At 43.1% G+C, this 15385-nt stretch overlaps 1 protein-coding gene across 2 annotated transcripts in view; it reads left to right on the top strand.

Annotated features, from left to right (window-relative positions):
* The first annotated feature begins 451 nt into the window (after positions 1-451).
* Positions 452-15385, top strand: part of LAMP2 (lysosomal associated membrane protein 2) — a 35934-nt gene continuing 21000 nt past the window's right edge. The window contains exons 1-3 of one of the 2 annotated variants that reach the window (XM_032592256.1): positions 452-708; positions 12765-12883; positions 13774-13987. In XM_032592256.1, coding sequence (XP_032448147.1) covers positions 471-708; positions 12765-12883; positions 13774-13987 — 571 coding nt within the window. In that variant the 5' untranslated portion in view covers positions 452-470. The remainder of the gene's footprint in view (positions 709-12764; positions 12884-13773; positions 13988-15385) is intronic. The other variant, XM_032592257.1, reaches the window with a different exon arrangement.

Genomic DNA, 15385 nt, shown 5'->3' with positions numbered 1-15385 from the left:
GGTTTAACTCCTCCATTTGAAAAACAGGGTGTTATAACTAGGGCGAACTTCGAGGCCACGTCTTGCTCTGGCTGTCCGTGACACCATACTACCCTCAGCGCCCTTGTGCATTTAATAACACGAACTGCAGAGCTAACAACAGTGTTTGGAGTAATAACTGGGTACTATTTTTATATATATTATGTTGTGATGCTTAGCAACTGTTTCACTCCAGTAAAATTACTCTCTTCTTCCTCAAGGAGTTGGAACTGAAATAAACTCTACTATCTGTACCCCCCAAAAAGTTAATTCTCTCTTTTAAGCCTTAGAAAAAGCCGTCCGCGCATATCTCCTAGGCGCATAAGAATGATTGTGAACCAAAAAGCCAGGGCGTGGCCGCCACGCCCACCGGCTCCTACGTCACCACCCTTCTCGCCGCTTTCAAGCGCGGAGATTGGCTAAAGGCAAGAAAGAGCCCCGCCCCTAGTCTTATGACCCGCGCTGAAGCGCCTTGTCCTGGCGTTTGCAGCACTTGTGGTCGGTGGTCCGCGCTCCTCTTGCCCGGGTTCCAGCAAGCTTTTTCCCTGGTGTTGCTGCTGTTGTTGCCACCGCCACCGCCACCGCCACTGCCGCCGCGCCGCCGCCGCCGCCTCCTTTGCGGAATCATGGTGTGCTTCCGCTTCTCCCCGGTTCCGGGCTCGGGGCTCGTTCTGCTCTGCCTAGTCCTGGGTGAGTTGTCGGGCCCTCCTGCTTAGTCCCTCAGCCTGGGCCCGGGGCGCCCAGTTCAAAGGCCACAACCTGCAAGACTGGTCCGGGGGGTGGGGGTGAGAACCTGAAAGGCTGACACTGGGCGGTGGCGCTTGGCCCAGGGAAGCGAGCCGTGACCTAGAGAAGGCCTGACCGAGGGATGGCGGGGAAGAAGGGCCCGTGAGAGTAAGAAGGGGCGAGTAAGGGGGGGTGGGCGCCGAGGGAGTAGGTGGGGAAGAGGGAGGAGTGGTGCACATCCGGGTAGAAGGAGTAACTTGGGGAAGATACTGAGGAGTGAGCGTAGGTACGTGCGATTCTGGGGTGGCAGAGACAATCAGGGGAGTCCTGGTTTCTTAGGATCTTAGGGGCGAGAGCAAAAATTGGGGAGGGAAGAGACTATTGCCTGCGTGGAGAAACTTGGGGGAATGGGGGAGGGTAGGGGCAGATATGACAGTAGAGTCTGAGGGGGCAGTGAGAGGGCTGGGGGCGGTTTGTGGGCAGGAATTTGAGGCTGTGGAGGAAGGGTGATTAAAGAGACGAGGAATGATGCTGTATTTGAGTTTGGTAGCTCGAGTTTGGAGGGGTAGGGACCTCGGGTGGCCCGGGGCAATTTCCAGGCAAGAAAGCACGGAGGTAAGGTCTGGAAACGAAGGGGATGAGGGGGGACTTTGGTGGGGAGTGAAGATCTGACTTGGAACTGTTGAAGATGTCGATTTTCTACCAGTCGGCTATTTCCTCCCAGCCAGATCCTGATTTAAACAAACAAACCAAAAAAGAAAAACCTTAAAAATCCTTTAAAAAAGTCCTCAGCTCTTTCAGCTGGGAGGGTCTCCTAGATGTGAGGTTTTGGAGTCTTCGTCTACTGCCTCTTTGCCTTCAGAAGGTTGTGTTCGTAGCCACACAACTGGCCTTTCACTTCATTTTCGGAGGAGGACCATAGGTAACTTGCTAAAGATTGGGGTGTTACCAAGTCCTAAGAATGGCTGGATGAATGTTGGCTGATTGGGTTCTACCACCCTCCCCCAGTGATTGCTGAGTCCCTGAGGACTTTAATGCCTGAAAGGTGAACCTTGACCAGAAGGTCTCTTCCTGACCTGATTCATCCTGTGCTTGCTGCTATCCACTGACTCTTGCTGTTTGTGACCAAATAAATGAACAGAAGGAACAGACCCAGATGGGAGTGGGGAGGAAATAGACATAATAGGGGTCTGAGAAGGCACTGAGAGGTACACATTCTAACTCCCATTTCAGTGGAATAAAATCAGCACCTGAAAATAGTGGATTTTCAAACAGTGGACATTTGGCAACATCTGGAGACGTTTTTGGTTGTCAAACAGATGTTTTGGTTGTCAATCTGGGATTGCTTTTGGCATCTAGTGGGTAGAGGCTGGGATGCTGCTGAACATCCTATAATGCACAGGACAGTGCCCCCAACAAAGACTCATCCACCTCAAAATGTCACTAGTGCCAAAGTTGACAAGTCTGGCTCCAGAGTGATAGTATTGGAAGGGTTCTTGATGATCTAGTCTAGTGACTCTCAAGGATCTTTTTGAGGAGGCGTATGTCAGATACAAACTTATTTCTAAAGTAATACTAGGAAGTTACTTGTCTTTTTCACTCAACACTCTTCACCAGTGTACAGTGGAGTTTTCCAGAGGCTACATAATGTGTGGTGACATCACCGCTCTGATGGCTCTGATATTGTGTTGTATTCACTTCTCATTTTTGATTTCAAATATGGCCAACGCCAGTAGTCATAACTCATGTAAACCAAAGCTGTTTCAAGTTCTCAGTGGATAAGAGAGTGAGGGGTCCTGACACCAAATGGTTCAGACTCCCTGCCCCTAGTGCAGCTGTCCACATAGGCCAGGAGACGCCTCCATAGCCCTTGTGAAAGGGGGCCATGGAGGCTTCGCTCAAACACAATTCAAAGCTGTAACGTTGGAGTGAAGCGCTTACTGAGGGGCCAGCGACCCTAAGAGAGGATTGTTTACAACGAAAAGCACCTTATCAGTGATGGAACACATCTGACCAAGGCATCTGTTAATCAGTAGTTCACTGCCAATTGAATCTGCACAAACACAACGCCGTTATTGTTTAGAGAAAGTGAAAAAAAAAATAATAGTTGTCTTACTTGTTGGCTTTTGTGTCATTAGATTTCTTTTTTACTGAAAGCTTTTTTGTCTTGTTTTTACAAAAGCAATGCTTGCTCAATGCAGAAAATAAACAGGCAAAAAGAAGCACATAAAAGAACCCATCAGCTCATCTGCTAGTTTGCCATTTATTGATTGGGACTAACTAGATTCATCTTCTTGGAAGATTTCCAAGATCGATTTCCTCCACCTCCAGGTTTAGAACAGGATTTGGAGAAGTAAACGTTCATAATGTACCTAGATTAGATTTTTAGAAGGTATCAGGATGAAATGGAAAGCATTTCTTGTATACAGCTGCTTTTTCTGACAGCTGTTGGTTCAGTGTGGGGCTCAGACTCCTTCATGTGGCTTTCGGTCTAAGAACTGAGCAGATCTTGAGTTGCTTCATGGGTTTGGCACATTACTTTTTTTTTTTTTTTGAGCGAGAGTCAGTCAGTCAAGTGGGGGAGGGGCAGAGAGAGAGGGACAGAGAATCCCAAGCCGGCCCCAGCTATCAGCATCAGTGCAGAGCCCGGCGAGGGGCCCTGACTCACTAGCTGAGCAGTGAGACCATGACCTGAGCCAAAACCAAGAGTCCAACACGCAGCTGACTGAGCCACTTGGGTGACCCCGTGTACATTACTTTTATATATCAGAGTGGATACCAAAAATTTTTCAAGCAGTCAATAAATACTGATAAAAGACCTGTTGTGAATCTTGTGCTGCTCCTGGGTTCGAACGGAGGGGAGGTTCTGTCCTGAATTTATAGTCTCATTAGCTTGAGCACTCAAGCTGTGCCAGTTTCACTCTGTAACTATCCTGGCTCCAGAGGGTAACTCTTTAAAAAAAAACAAAACAAAACAGCTGCTTTACAGCAAGCGTAGAAAAGAGTTTGAAGAGTTTATGCATTGGTCCTTTTCACAGAGATTACATTGTGCTGTTTATTTGAGTGAATTCTAACTGACTAGGGAACTTTCTGAAGAAAACCTATATGATTTTTCTGAAGAAAAACTGTGTAGATGCATTGTAAAGAGAGTAGTAGGTGAAACTCATTTCCGAGCATCATTGTCTTAAGGGTCTTTTCTTTGAGACCTCAGAGATTTCAGAATTCTTCTGTGGTTATTGATTTTTGTAACTAGTTTGACTCCTGGTTTTGATAGGGTTGATGCTTCTCAGGGTGGGAAAAACCTCATATAAATATCCTGACTGTGAACTTAAGGGGTAGGAGCCCCTCCCTCCCTCAAGTGTTTATCCATTGCCTGGTGAGCAGAGACCTGAGTCTTATGGGGGGAGGGGGGGACAGCCAGGTGACCATCTGAAGGAATAGGAGTAAATCTTGTCGTTCCCAAACTCTCAGGTTTTTAGACTAGCCTGTTTTCCACTTTATTTATTTATTTTTGATGTTTGTTTATTTTTGAGAGAGAGAGAGAGCACAGGAGAGGGAGAGGGCCAGAAAAAGGGAGACAGAGGATCCCGAGCTGTGAGATCATGACCTGAGAGCCAAAATCGAGTCAGATGCTCAACCGATTGAGCCACCCAGGTGCACCCCCCATTCTTCTTTTTTTTTTTTTTCCTTAATATCATTGCCAGTCAAGTCTCCCCTATGGCACTGGTCTCCGAGAGTGATGACTCTTATGGACTGTCATTTCCCATTGCCTACTTAGCACAGCACTTGGTACGTAGTTAACCCTCAGTGAATTTTTGTTGAGGGTATTCATTGGTGGGTACTGGGGATGATTGTAAATTAGACCAGCTTGGTCTCCTTTTTCTTCTGCGAATCTTAAATTATGTTTTGCCGAAACAAATTTTTTTTGTGTCTTTGGACTTAGAACTTCAAGATCAGTGCTAAACAATACAGATAGTTTAAACCAATTTACTGAACTATAATCCCATATAATAATACTAGTATCTTACTTGTACCCCTTCAGATATACCTACATAGTAGTGAGAGTTAGCATGGAGAAGCAGGAAAGTCCTTGGTGAGAATGAGATTAAGGTTTTCACAAACAACCAGTCTCTTCCCTTTTGCAGGTGATCTAAAAGAGAGAAAGTAAGCATGGGATCTTTCTGTAACCCTACCACATTTTGTTAACCTGATTATTTTGATTTCAAGGTTCTGCTAAAATTATTTTAGCTGTAACAGAGATACTTGAAAGGACAGGCTTATTTGGCCGCTAGTCATTGGTTATCACATCCGATAGGATTCTGGATATTCAAATATTTGAGTGCAGCTTTCTTCCCCTATATCCTTGGATGGAATTTGTGATCGATGATTATTTCACAGCACTGTAGCTCACCTAAGTGATCCTTCCTGCAGGAAGACTGCTCTTCCTCCTGTAGTGACAAAAGCATTCCGATCATAATTCCATATTAAAGTGATCAGAGATCGCCTCAGATCCAAAAGCACACTTTATAAGTACTTGTTGGTATGTTGCTGTGCATTGCAAAAGAATTCTGGAGGTCTGCCAAACACCACTCACTCAGCAATAAGCACTTTCCATTAGTTGAATAGTGTTGAACCTTACTTCCTTACCCACTCTCTGATCTTAAAAAAAATTATTTTGTAGCTTAAAATCATTTCATTACTTTTCTTTTCAAAAGAGATGTACCAGAAATCAAGAGTATCAGCAACTGAATGGGTGATTGTACTTATATTAGGAAGCATAAATGAGGACTTGTAAATGAGGAACAGTTAATCTGATTTATCAAACCTGGGGATAGAGGAGAAAGAGTACGTAGATACTGTATGCCTATGTCCTTTTTTTTTAAAGACCCTTTGCCCAACATCATTGTGAACGGATCAGTTTGGCTTCAGGAGTTCATAACTTGACATGATGAAAAAAACCTATAATTAAAATTTGGGAAGGATTCCTTTAGGTGCTTGCTACTTTTACTACAAGGGAAGCTTGTAAGCTGGAATATCCAGCTTGCTTGGCAAAGTTCTCTTAGCTCTGAAGGGCTCACGTGCTTTCGAAGAACCTGTTCAAGAAATACACACTCCAATTCTTAGTGAGGATAACTTGCCCAGAGTCTCATAGCTAATAAATTGGACTGATTTGAATTCTAGCTTTTCAGTGCCAAAGATGGGGCTCTTAATCGCCTCATTATATCGCCTCTTAGATTATTGTTTTTTATTGGTTATGTCGTACGACTAGTATTATGTTCCCACCCTGCCCCGATTTTGTTTACGAATATATGTATTTTTCAACTATGCTTTGGGTTAGATAGACTTGTAAAAACCTAGCCACTTTCTGCAGCATCTCATGCTCGGAAAAATAAGTTGAGTTCTATAAGAGCCTATAAATGAACTTTTTGGAAATAAGATTGAGAAGATATTTAAATTTGAGAAAGTTGATTTTGAGGCATGCCTTTTTCTTTGGAGAATAAACTCTTAGCTCTGTAATTACACACTCTAGGATATATTCAGCTGTGTGGGGTTTTTTTTAAACATTATTTAACTAATTTAATTATTTTTTTATTTGAGTATAGTTGACACAGCCTTGGGCTTTTTGAATTCTTTTAACATTTATTTATTTTTGAGAGACAGAGGGAGCACAAACAGAAGAGGGGCAGAGAGAGAGGGAGACACAGAATCTGAAGCAGGCTCCAGGCTCTGAGCTGTCATCACAGAGTCCGAAGTGGGGGTTGAACTCACGAACCGTGAGATCATGACCTGAGCCGAAGTTGGATGCTTAACTGACTGAGACACCCAGGCACCCACCCTTGGGTTTTTTTTTTTAATGCCATAAAGACTTTTAAACAAAAACGATTTAGCTATGCTAAAAGAAAATACAGCAATAAGGATGGAAATGGCTTTCTGGAGACTTTTTAGCAAAGTGTAAATGTTTCAACTATCAACTTGCCTTGTGGGAAATACATTATTCCTAGCTTGAAATTCATGTCAGAATTTATTGAGGCGAAAACTGACTTGGGGGTTGAGGAAGAATTCAGAAGACTGATAGGTTAGGTTCATGATTTGGCAAAACTAGAAGATTTGCCTTTTTGTAATTAGATTAAGCTATATTTCAGGTCCTTGTTGCAGGATATTTTTGCATTGATATAATCAGTCAATATTTATTGAGAAACTAATATATATTCAGCACAATTAGGAATGAGAGGAGATAGAGGAAAAGTAATAGACATGGTCTCTCTGACCATGGCACCCGTGATGGATGACATTCATATAGAAGGCCCACTCCTAGGGGCTGTGGCATAGATTGGATCATCTGTTGGTAAGGGAGCATATTGGAATTCAAATGAGTGGCAGAGACATTATCAAAAGGGAAACTTGAATCCAGATATATCCTTCATTCACAGACTTGGGTCCTTTTTTTATTAGTTAACAAATTACCTGCTGTATACAATAATTTACTGTGACACATCAGTTGGTTATGAAGTTACAGTTGAAGACTGCTGTTTTGGAGCTTGTGACAATAGAGGGGTTAGGATTTACGGGCATAAAATAAGTGAATAATTCAGAATAGTACAAAAATATACTGAAAGGCGGGGGTATGCACTATGACTGCTCTTCAAGGCTTCTATAGTTCAGGAGATCTTTGTGGAGAAAATGGCTGCTGAAAAATGGATAGCTTATCATTCCAGGTTCTTAATTGTAAGCAACAGAAATAAAATCTGATAGGCCCACCTGGGTGGCTCAGTTGGTTGGGTGTCCAACTTTGGCTTAGGTTATGATCTCATGGTTTGTGAGTTTGAGCCCCACATCGGGCTTTCTGCTGTCAGTGCAGAGCCTGCTTTGGATCCTCTGTCTCCCTCTCTCTCTCTGCCCCTCCCCCGCGCATGCGCGCTCTCTCGCAAAAATAAATAAACATTAAAAAATAAAAGAAAGAAAATCTGGTAGTTTTTAAGCAGAAAAAGAATTTATTAAAAAGTTATCAGGGCATATGCATAGCCTTTGATCCCCTGTTTCATTCTTAGATACATACCCAACAGGCACACATACACACATGTTCACCGACGTGTCCATTTGCATTAGGACCAAACTGGAAACTATCCAAATGCCCATTAGCAATAGCGTAGATAAGTAGTGGAATATTTACCCAATAATAGAAAGCTATATGTACAGAGTGAGAACGTACACACTGCAGTTGCCCACACCAACCTGGGCGAATCCCACTAACTTAATATGCAGTGAAAGAAGCCAGACACAAAGGAACAGAGTGAGTGCTTCCATTTACATCAAGTTGAAAAACAGGCAAAACTAACCTGTACTGTTAGAAGTCAGGATAGTGGTTGCCCTTGGGAGGGAAAAAGTACCTGGAAGGGGCTTCGGGAGCACTTGGAATGTTCTGTTTCTTAACCCAAGTGGATTCAGCTTGTGGAAATTCTTTGAGCTGTGTGCTTAAGGTTCCATGTACCTTTCCCTTTCATATGTGATAGTGTGCGTCCCTCTGTATGTTAGGCATCAATAACATTTTTCTTTATAAAAACATGCATATCGAGTGGCTCGGAATTACCAGGGCTCCTGGCTGTGGATGTCAAGGCCTGGCCCAGTTTCCCCGTCATGTCGCTGAACTGCACGAGCGCCGCCAGGCGTTGGACTGCAGTTCGCGCACTACTGTCACCACCACCAGCTCTGCAGGCCTTGTTGCCTGGGACCTTGATCCTGCTGTAGCAACTGCCACCTGAGGGTGACACTTCCATTCCTGGCTCTATTCCGCCGCCCTCCTATCTAAAATCTGGGGCAGATGCCTGTGTTAGGTGGAGCCTCGTCCATCCTTGCTGCAAGGGAGGCTGGAAAGCAAGCATCTGACATTTTCAGCTTTTACAGTAGGTGGTGACATCTGCCAGAAGTTATTAGAAAAAGGCAGGGTCTGACAGTGTTGCACATTTGGAGGCAGCCCGAAAGAGAGGCGGTCCTTCCTCAAGTGAACACTTAGATCGATCGGTAGAAGAAAAGTAAATCTCAAATGTTAGGGACAGTAGAGGCCTAGGGGTAGAGGTTGAATAGAGCATGGCATTTGGGTCCAGTGGAACAAGTTTAACCAGATTAAAGGGTGTGTTCTGGGAAAATGGTTTGAGAGAAGTTGAAGGAATAGGGTGGGATGAGATCAAGGATTACTTTGAAAGTCAGCTGGAGGAATTTAAATTTAATATGGGACTTTTGGAGCTAATAAAAGTATTTGAACAAATGTCCTGACAGGAAGAGGTATTGAAGGACCATTAATCAGGGAGCATTTCTAGGGACAGCTAGGAGGCGTCTGTAGTAATTTAGGGGTGGGATGGTGGATAGGGAATAGAAGTAAATGGCAGGGGTGCCTGGGTGGCTCAGTTGGTTGAGCGGCCGACTTCGGCTCAGGTCATGATCTCACAGCTCGTGAGTTCAAGCCCCCATCGGGCTCTGTGCTGACAGCTCAGAGCCTGGAGCCTGTGTTGGATTCTGGGTCTCCCTCTCTGCCGCAACCCACTCGCATTCTGTCTCTGTCTTTCTCAAAAATAAATTTAAAAAAACATTAAAAAAAATAAATAAAAGGCAAAGTTTGGATTTAAGAGGATTCGAAGGGGAAAAAAACAGTAGAACTTCACGAAGAGAATGAAGTAGAAGCTAATTCCCCAAAATTTTTAAAAATATTTTTTATGTTTATTTATTTTTGAGAGAGCTAGAGAAAGAGAGAGAGCATGAGCACAAGTAGGGGAGGGGCAGAGAAAGAGAGAGACACAGAATCCAAAGCAGGCTCCAGGCTCTGAGCCGTCAGCACGGAGCTCGATGAAGGGCTTGAACTCACCAACTGTGAGGTCATGACCTGAGCCAAAGTCGGACCCTTAACCGACTGAGCCACCCAGGTGCCCCTAATTCCCAAGGGGGAATCCTCAAGGTCCTGCCTTTCCTTTACAGCCAGAGAAGGGGAGCAGTTTAGAGGAAGGAGAAGAGTGAATTTTCGTTTTGGAATTGTTGAGTTTGAGGTGATAGATATGGAGTAAAAGTGGTCCCCGTGCAGTTGGAGATGTAGGGGAAGCCAGGAAGCTCTGTGAAAGGGATAGCTGTCACAGGAAGAAAGGCACTAGAACAGAAAGTGCTGGAGCCCTCAGGGCACTTCTCAGTTCTTATTTTTAGGTTGACAGCTAGACTATCTTGAATTTAATGTAGTGGTAAATTTGAACCACAACCTGTACCTTCTGCTTCATAAGGTATGAGGTCTCCCACATGGGTACACACTGGTGCTATTACTATTTTATGCCATTTTCTTTCTGTTCCTTTAATATCTCTGAAAAGTAAAAGATTAACTCACGTGAGGCTTTTCTTGGTTATGTCTAACAGTTTTGAATGCTTTGAATACAAGGAGGATCTGTTAAAGCTAGGGACTTTAAACAAGACCAAGAGATGGGAATGTAAGCTGATGCAGCCACTCTGGAAAACAGTATGGAGGTTCCTCAAAAAACTAAAAGTAGAACTACCCTACCTACCCTACCCTACGACCCAGCAATTGCACTACTAGGCATTTATCCAAGGGATATAGGTGTGCTGTTTTGAAGGGACACATGCACCCCCATGTTTATAGCAGCACTATCAACAATAGCCAAAGTATAGAAAGCCCAAATGCCCATCGATGGATGAATGGATAAAGAAGATATGCTATATATACACAATAGAGTATTACTCGGCAATCAAAAAGAATGAAATCTTGCCATTTGCAACTACGCAGATGGAACTGGAGGATATTATGTTAAGTGAAATTAGTCAGAAAAAGACAAATATATGACTTCGTTCATACGAGGACTTTAAGATACAAAACAGATAAACATAAGGGAAGGGAAGCAAAAATAATATAAAAACAGGGAGGGGGACAAAACAGAAAAGACTCTTAAATATGGAGAACAAACTGAGGGTTGCTGGAGGGGTTGTGGGAGGGGGGATGGGCTAAATGGGTGAGGGGCACTAAGGAATCTACTCCTGGAATCATTGTTGCACTATATGCTAACTAATTTGGATGTAAATTAAAAAAAAAAATTAAAAAGAATAAAAAAAAGAATAAGCTTCTCTATAAATACAAAAATAAATTTTTGGAATTCTGAAAGAAAAAAAAAAAAAAAGACCAAGAAAGGCAGCATATAAAACGCAGGCTTCCAGTTGATAAGAAAAATTAGAAGCCAGGGGCGCCTGGGTAGCTCTGTCGGTTAAATGTCCGAATCTTGGTTTTGGCTCAGGTCATGATCGCACGGTTCGTGAGTTGGAGCCCAGCGTCGGGCTGTGCGCTCGCAGCATGAAGCCTGCTTGGGATGTCTCTCTCCATCTCTCTGTGCCCCTCCCCGGCTTGCTCTCTCTTCTCTCGCTCTCTCAAAAAATAAATAAATAAACTAAAAAATAAACCAAAAAAGAAAGAAAGAAAAGGCAAGAGAAAACAAAAAGGAAAATTAGAAGCCAGAGCCCTCAGTTCCACTACCAGATAGCCTTGGATCAGGGACGACAGCTCCGTTCCATATTGCACTTAGAAAAGAATGGCTACAGAACCTGCTCAGGCCTCGGGAGGTCTGTTCAAGCCTTAACCAATACATTTAAGTACTCAGTAACCACACGCTTTAGCATAATATTCAGGCTTGCAGGACAGCCTGGCTTCCGGAGCATCATGACCACAGGCTTTTGTGTACAACTTGAAAGCTGTTGCTGAGGCACGCCTTCTTCGTAGTCCTCTTAGGACTTGATTCTCTGTAGTCCCTAGCATGTCCCTGCTTGTAGATGACGCCGGATTGCCCAGCTATCATTAAAGGCTGTCTTAGCAGGAAACTGCTTTTCCCTTGGGTAATGTGGGAGACAGTGAAGAAAACTGGTTGCCTGTCATTTATGCTGCTGGTGTGTTTGCTGGCACATAGTATTTTTAGTTCTTGGGCTCTTCAGTTTAATAGGGAATGTCCCTGTGTTGAACCTAGTGTAGATGAGAGCCAAGTTAGCTCAAAAGCCCCATGGCTTTTCTGTCCTGGTAAGGTTTCTCTGCCTAAAGAGGTAGCAGGTTGAGAACACAGGAAGTGACTTTGAATCCATGTCAAAAGATTCATCAGCCTTTCTGATTAGTTGGATTTTAAAATGGAACCAAGTGATGAATGTTACATTTATAAAAAAAAATAACATTTTGCTTATGGATCTAACAACCTTTGAAGGTCTGTTCTTTTGGTCACATGGTACACATGCTTACAAAGAGCCATCCCACATCTTCACATCAGAATAAAATAGTTCATGGGGCGCCTGGGTGGCTCAGTTGGTTAAGCGTCTGACTTCGGCTCAGGTCATGATCTCACAGTTTGTGGGTTCAAGCCCCGTGTCGGGCTCTGTGCTGACAGCTCAGAGCCTGGAGCCTTCTTCTGATTCTGTGTCTCCCTCTCTCTCTGCCCCTCCCCACTCGCACTCTGTCTGTCTCTGTCTCTCAAAAATGAATAAACATTTAAAAAAATTAAAAAAAAAAAAGAATAAAACAGTTCAACAAGACGTCCATGCGTCATAGGCCACATAGCTTGTGACCGGGTTGAAGGCAACAAGACCATAGAACATCCGATCTGTCATTATTTTTGCAGAGGAAGTTCCATCAGCTGGTTTGAGAGAGACCGTTTAACGCCCCCTTCTGAGCTCCCCCTTAACCTCCTTTACCTTAAAAACAAAAGTCTAATGGGCAAACTATAATTGCCTAAAACAAAACTAGCCAGGCACAGGCGAGTGTGGCTATGACTACTAGGAGGCATCCTAGGTCAAGTAACCGGTTATTCCTTCTGGAAGGGGTAATGCTAACTTTATGAATAGGAGTCCACTAAAAATACAAAGAAAAACCATCACCAAGATACCAAAGGACTTTGTTTCATCTTAGAGCTGGTTGAACTTCAGTGGTGGATAGGGGTCGTTTTTATTTTAGATATGTTTTTGTGGTACAGTTTCACAATCTTATTTCTTTTTAATAAATCTAGGAGCTGTCTCATCTTACGCATTAGAACTTAATTTGACAGATTCAGGAAAAGCCACTTGCCTTTATGCAAAATGGCAGATGAATTTCACAATACGCTATGAGACTACAAGCAAAAGTTATGTAAGTATTTTTCTTTTTTCCTTGAGGTTTCTAGTAGAAACTCAGTTCCATTCTTTATCCTTTACATACACTTCTATGGATGAGATTTCATATGTTAACTGACTTAACGCTTCAGTTCTGTGGGTTTTTTAAAAACCTAGATACCTGAAGGTATTCTGTGTAGTGTTAGAAGGAATATTTTACTTCCTTGGTTCTTTGGAGTTTTCCTTGCAGTCGGTTAAGGGCACGTGATCCAAAGACTGTGTGGTGTTCATGCCTCACCACATCGGTGCTGCTTTAACATGTACTGACATCAAAGCATTCCCATTTCTTTTTTTTTTTTTTTTTTTAAATTTTTTTTTTTCAACGTTTATTTATTTTTGGGACAGAGAGAGACAGAGCATGAACAGGGGAGGGGCAGAGAGAGAGGGAGACACAGAATTGGACGCAGGCTCCAGGCTCCGAGCTATCAGCCCAGAGCCCGATGCGGGGCTCGAACTCACGGACCGCGAGATCGTGACCTGGCTGAAGTCGGACGCTTAACCGACTGCGCCACCCAGGCGCCCCAAAGCATTCCCATTTCTAATAGTTTGCTGTTATAATCTCCTTTGGGGGGGTGCCCTCTCAATCTTTTTGTCTTATTTTCTTTTGGTTAAGGTCCTGCCTGCTTATAACCTGATTTAAAAAAAAAAATCAAGAAGAGAAGTTCAGGCCATTTTTCCTTTTCCTTTTGTCCAGAGGACTGGTCTGTAGATGAAGAATCTGAGACTGGTTTCCACAACAGGCCAGCCAAAGGGCAGCCTGGCCATGGGGGGATGTGTAACGTAGACTGAATTGGCACATCCGACGTAAATGCCTGATGGTCATTTCCGCCTGTGTGTTCCTTACCCCCAAACTTCTTTTTCTTTTAGAAAACTGTAACCGTTTCAGACCTCAGCACTGCAACATATAATGGAAGTGCTTGCGGGGAAGACCAGAATGGTCCCAAAATAGCCGTGCAATTTGGATCCGGTTTTTCCTGGGTTGTGAATTTTACAAAGGAGGGGTCTACTTACTCGATTGACGGTATCTCATTTTCCTACAACATTAGTGACAACACAACATTTCCTGATGCCAAAGATAAAGGTAAACTTAAGAATTAGATTTGTGTTCTGTTCTCTTACTCTTTATTAATAATACAAATGTAAATGACTTAAAAGTCATCTGTATGCATGACTGTCTTCCTAACTAGAATGGAAAGTTCACATCTTTGTTTCCGCCCCACATACAGCAGTGTTCAACACAGTGATGATATTTGCTGTCATTGTTTGCGTACTTTGTTTTTTTAACTTTTTTAAAAAATGTTTGTTTATTTTTGAGAGCCAGAGCACAAGCGGGGGAGGGGCAGAGAGAGAGCGAGAGACACAGAATCCAAAGCAGGCTCCAGGCTCCGAGCTGTCAGCACAGAGCCCGATGCGGAGCTCGAACCCATGAACCACGAGATCATGACCTGAACCGAAGTCAGCCGCTTAACTGACTGAGCCACCCAAGTGTCCCTGAGTGCTTTACTTTGTACTAGGTAGTACCCTAAATGTGTGACCAGCTGCGTCTCAATCCACAGCAGCAAGCCTGGGAAGTAGATACTGTCTCAACTTTACAGGTAAAGGGAATGAGGCTTAATGAGATTAAATAACTTTCCCAGAGGTTACACAGCTAGTAAGTGGATGAGCTGGTGTTTGAACCAAAGTCTGTTAAGCTACAGAGTTCATGCACTTGACTATTATCATTTATTTCGTTCAGTAGTGGGTAGTTCATCAATCTGAATGAGAAAATCCTTTAGCTGATAACTATTTTAAATATGTACAAGTTCAGTAACCTGAGATCAGCAGAAATGCTTCATCTTTAGATCTTTTTACCACTTAGATAAGATTTTGATTGAAAGCTAAGTGATTAAGTAAAGGCAAAGTGAAGTCAACATCTGTTGTTATTTTGAGACAATTTCAGGTCAAAACGAATTTGGGAAAGCATTAGTAATAAGGCATTCTTGTAACCCTTAGAATCGAAATGTGTACTAGATTTTTTTTTGTACTAAACATTTTGAAGGCATGGATAGTGGAGGTTTCAGTTTTGTTAGGGATAGAATTCTCTCCTTTCTTTCCCTTCTACTGAGATTTGGGTTAACGTGGTAGCCGAGCATTCTTCACAGATAGGATTTCATTCTGACCCCAAAAACACAGGCAGATGACCTTCAGTTGTGAGGCTTGGGGGGTGAATGATTTACTGGGATTTATGGACATCAAAAGGCCATATTTTCAAGACCCAGAAGTGAATGAGCTCATGTAAAACTTGGGAGGTAATACGGACTGAGACCTGGAAATCAGTCCTAGTTTTCTCTTTCTTAATCTTAGTTTGAGAGGGTAATTAGAGCGAGTCTGTTACTGGTTATCTTACATATTTAGCCTCGTGCCTGACATTGTCTTTTAGAACTAGTATAAGACTTGCCCCTCACCTTCAAGGAGCTTTAAAACTAGTTGGGGACACAAG

The sequence above is a fragment of the Lynx canadensis genome, chromosome X, assembly GCF_007474595.2.
Source record: "Lynx canadensis isolate LIC74 chromosome X, mLynCan4.pri.v2, whole genome shotgun sequence".
Classification (NCBI taxonomy): Eukaryota; Metazoa; Chordata; class Mammalia; order Carnivora; family Felidae; genus Lynx; species Lynx canadensis.
This window is presented reverse-complemented; position numbering and strand designations above follow the sequence as displayed.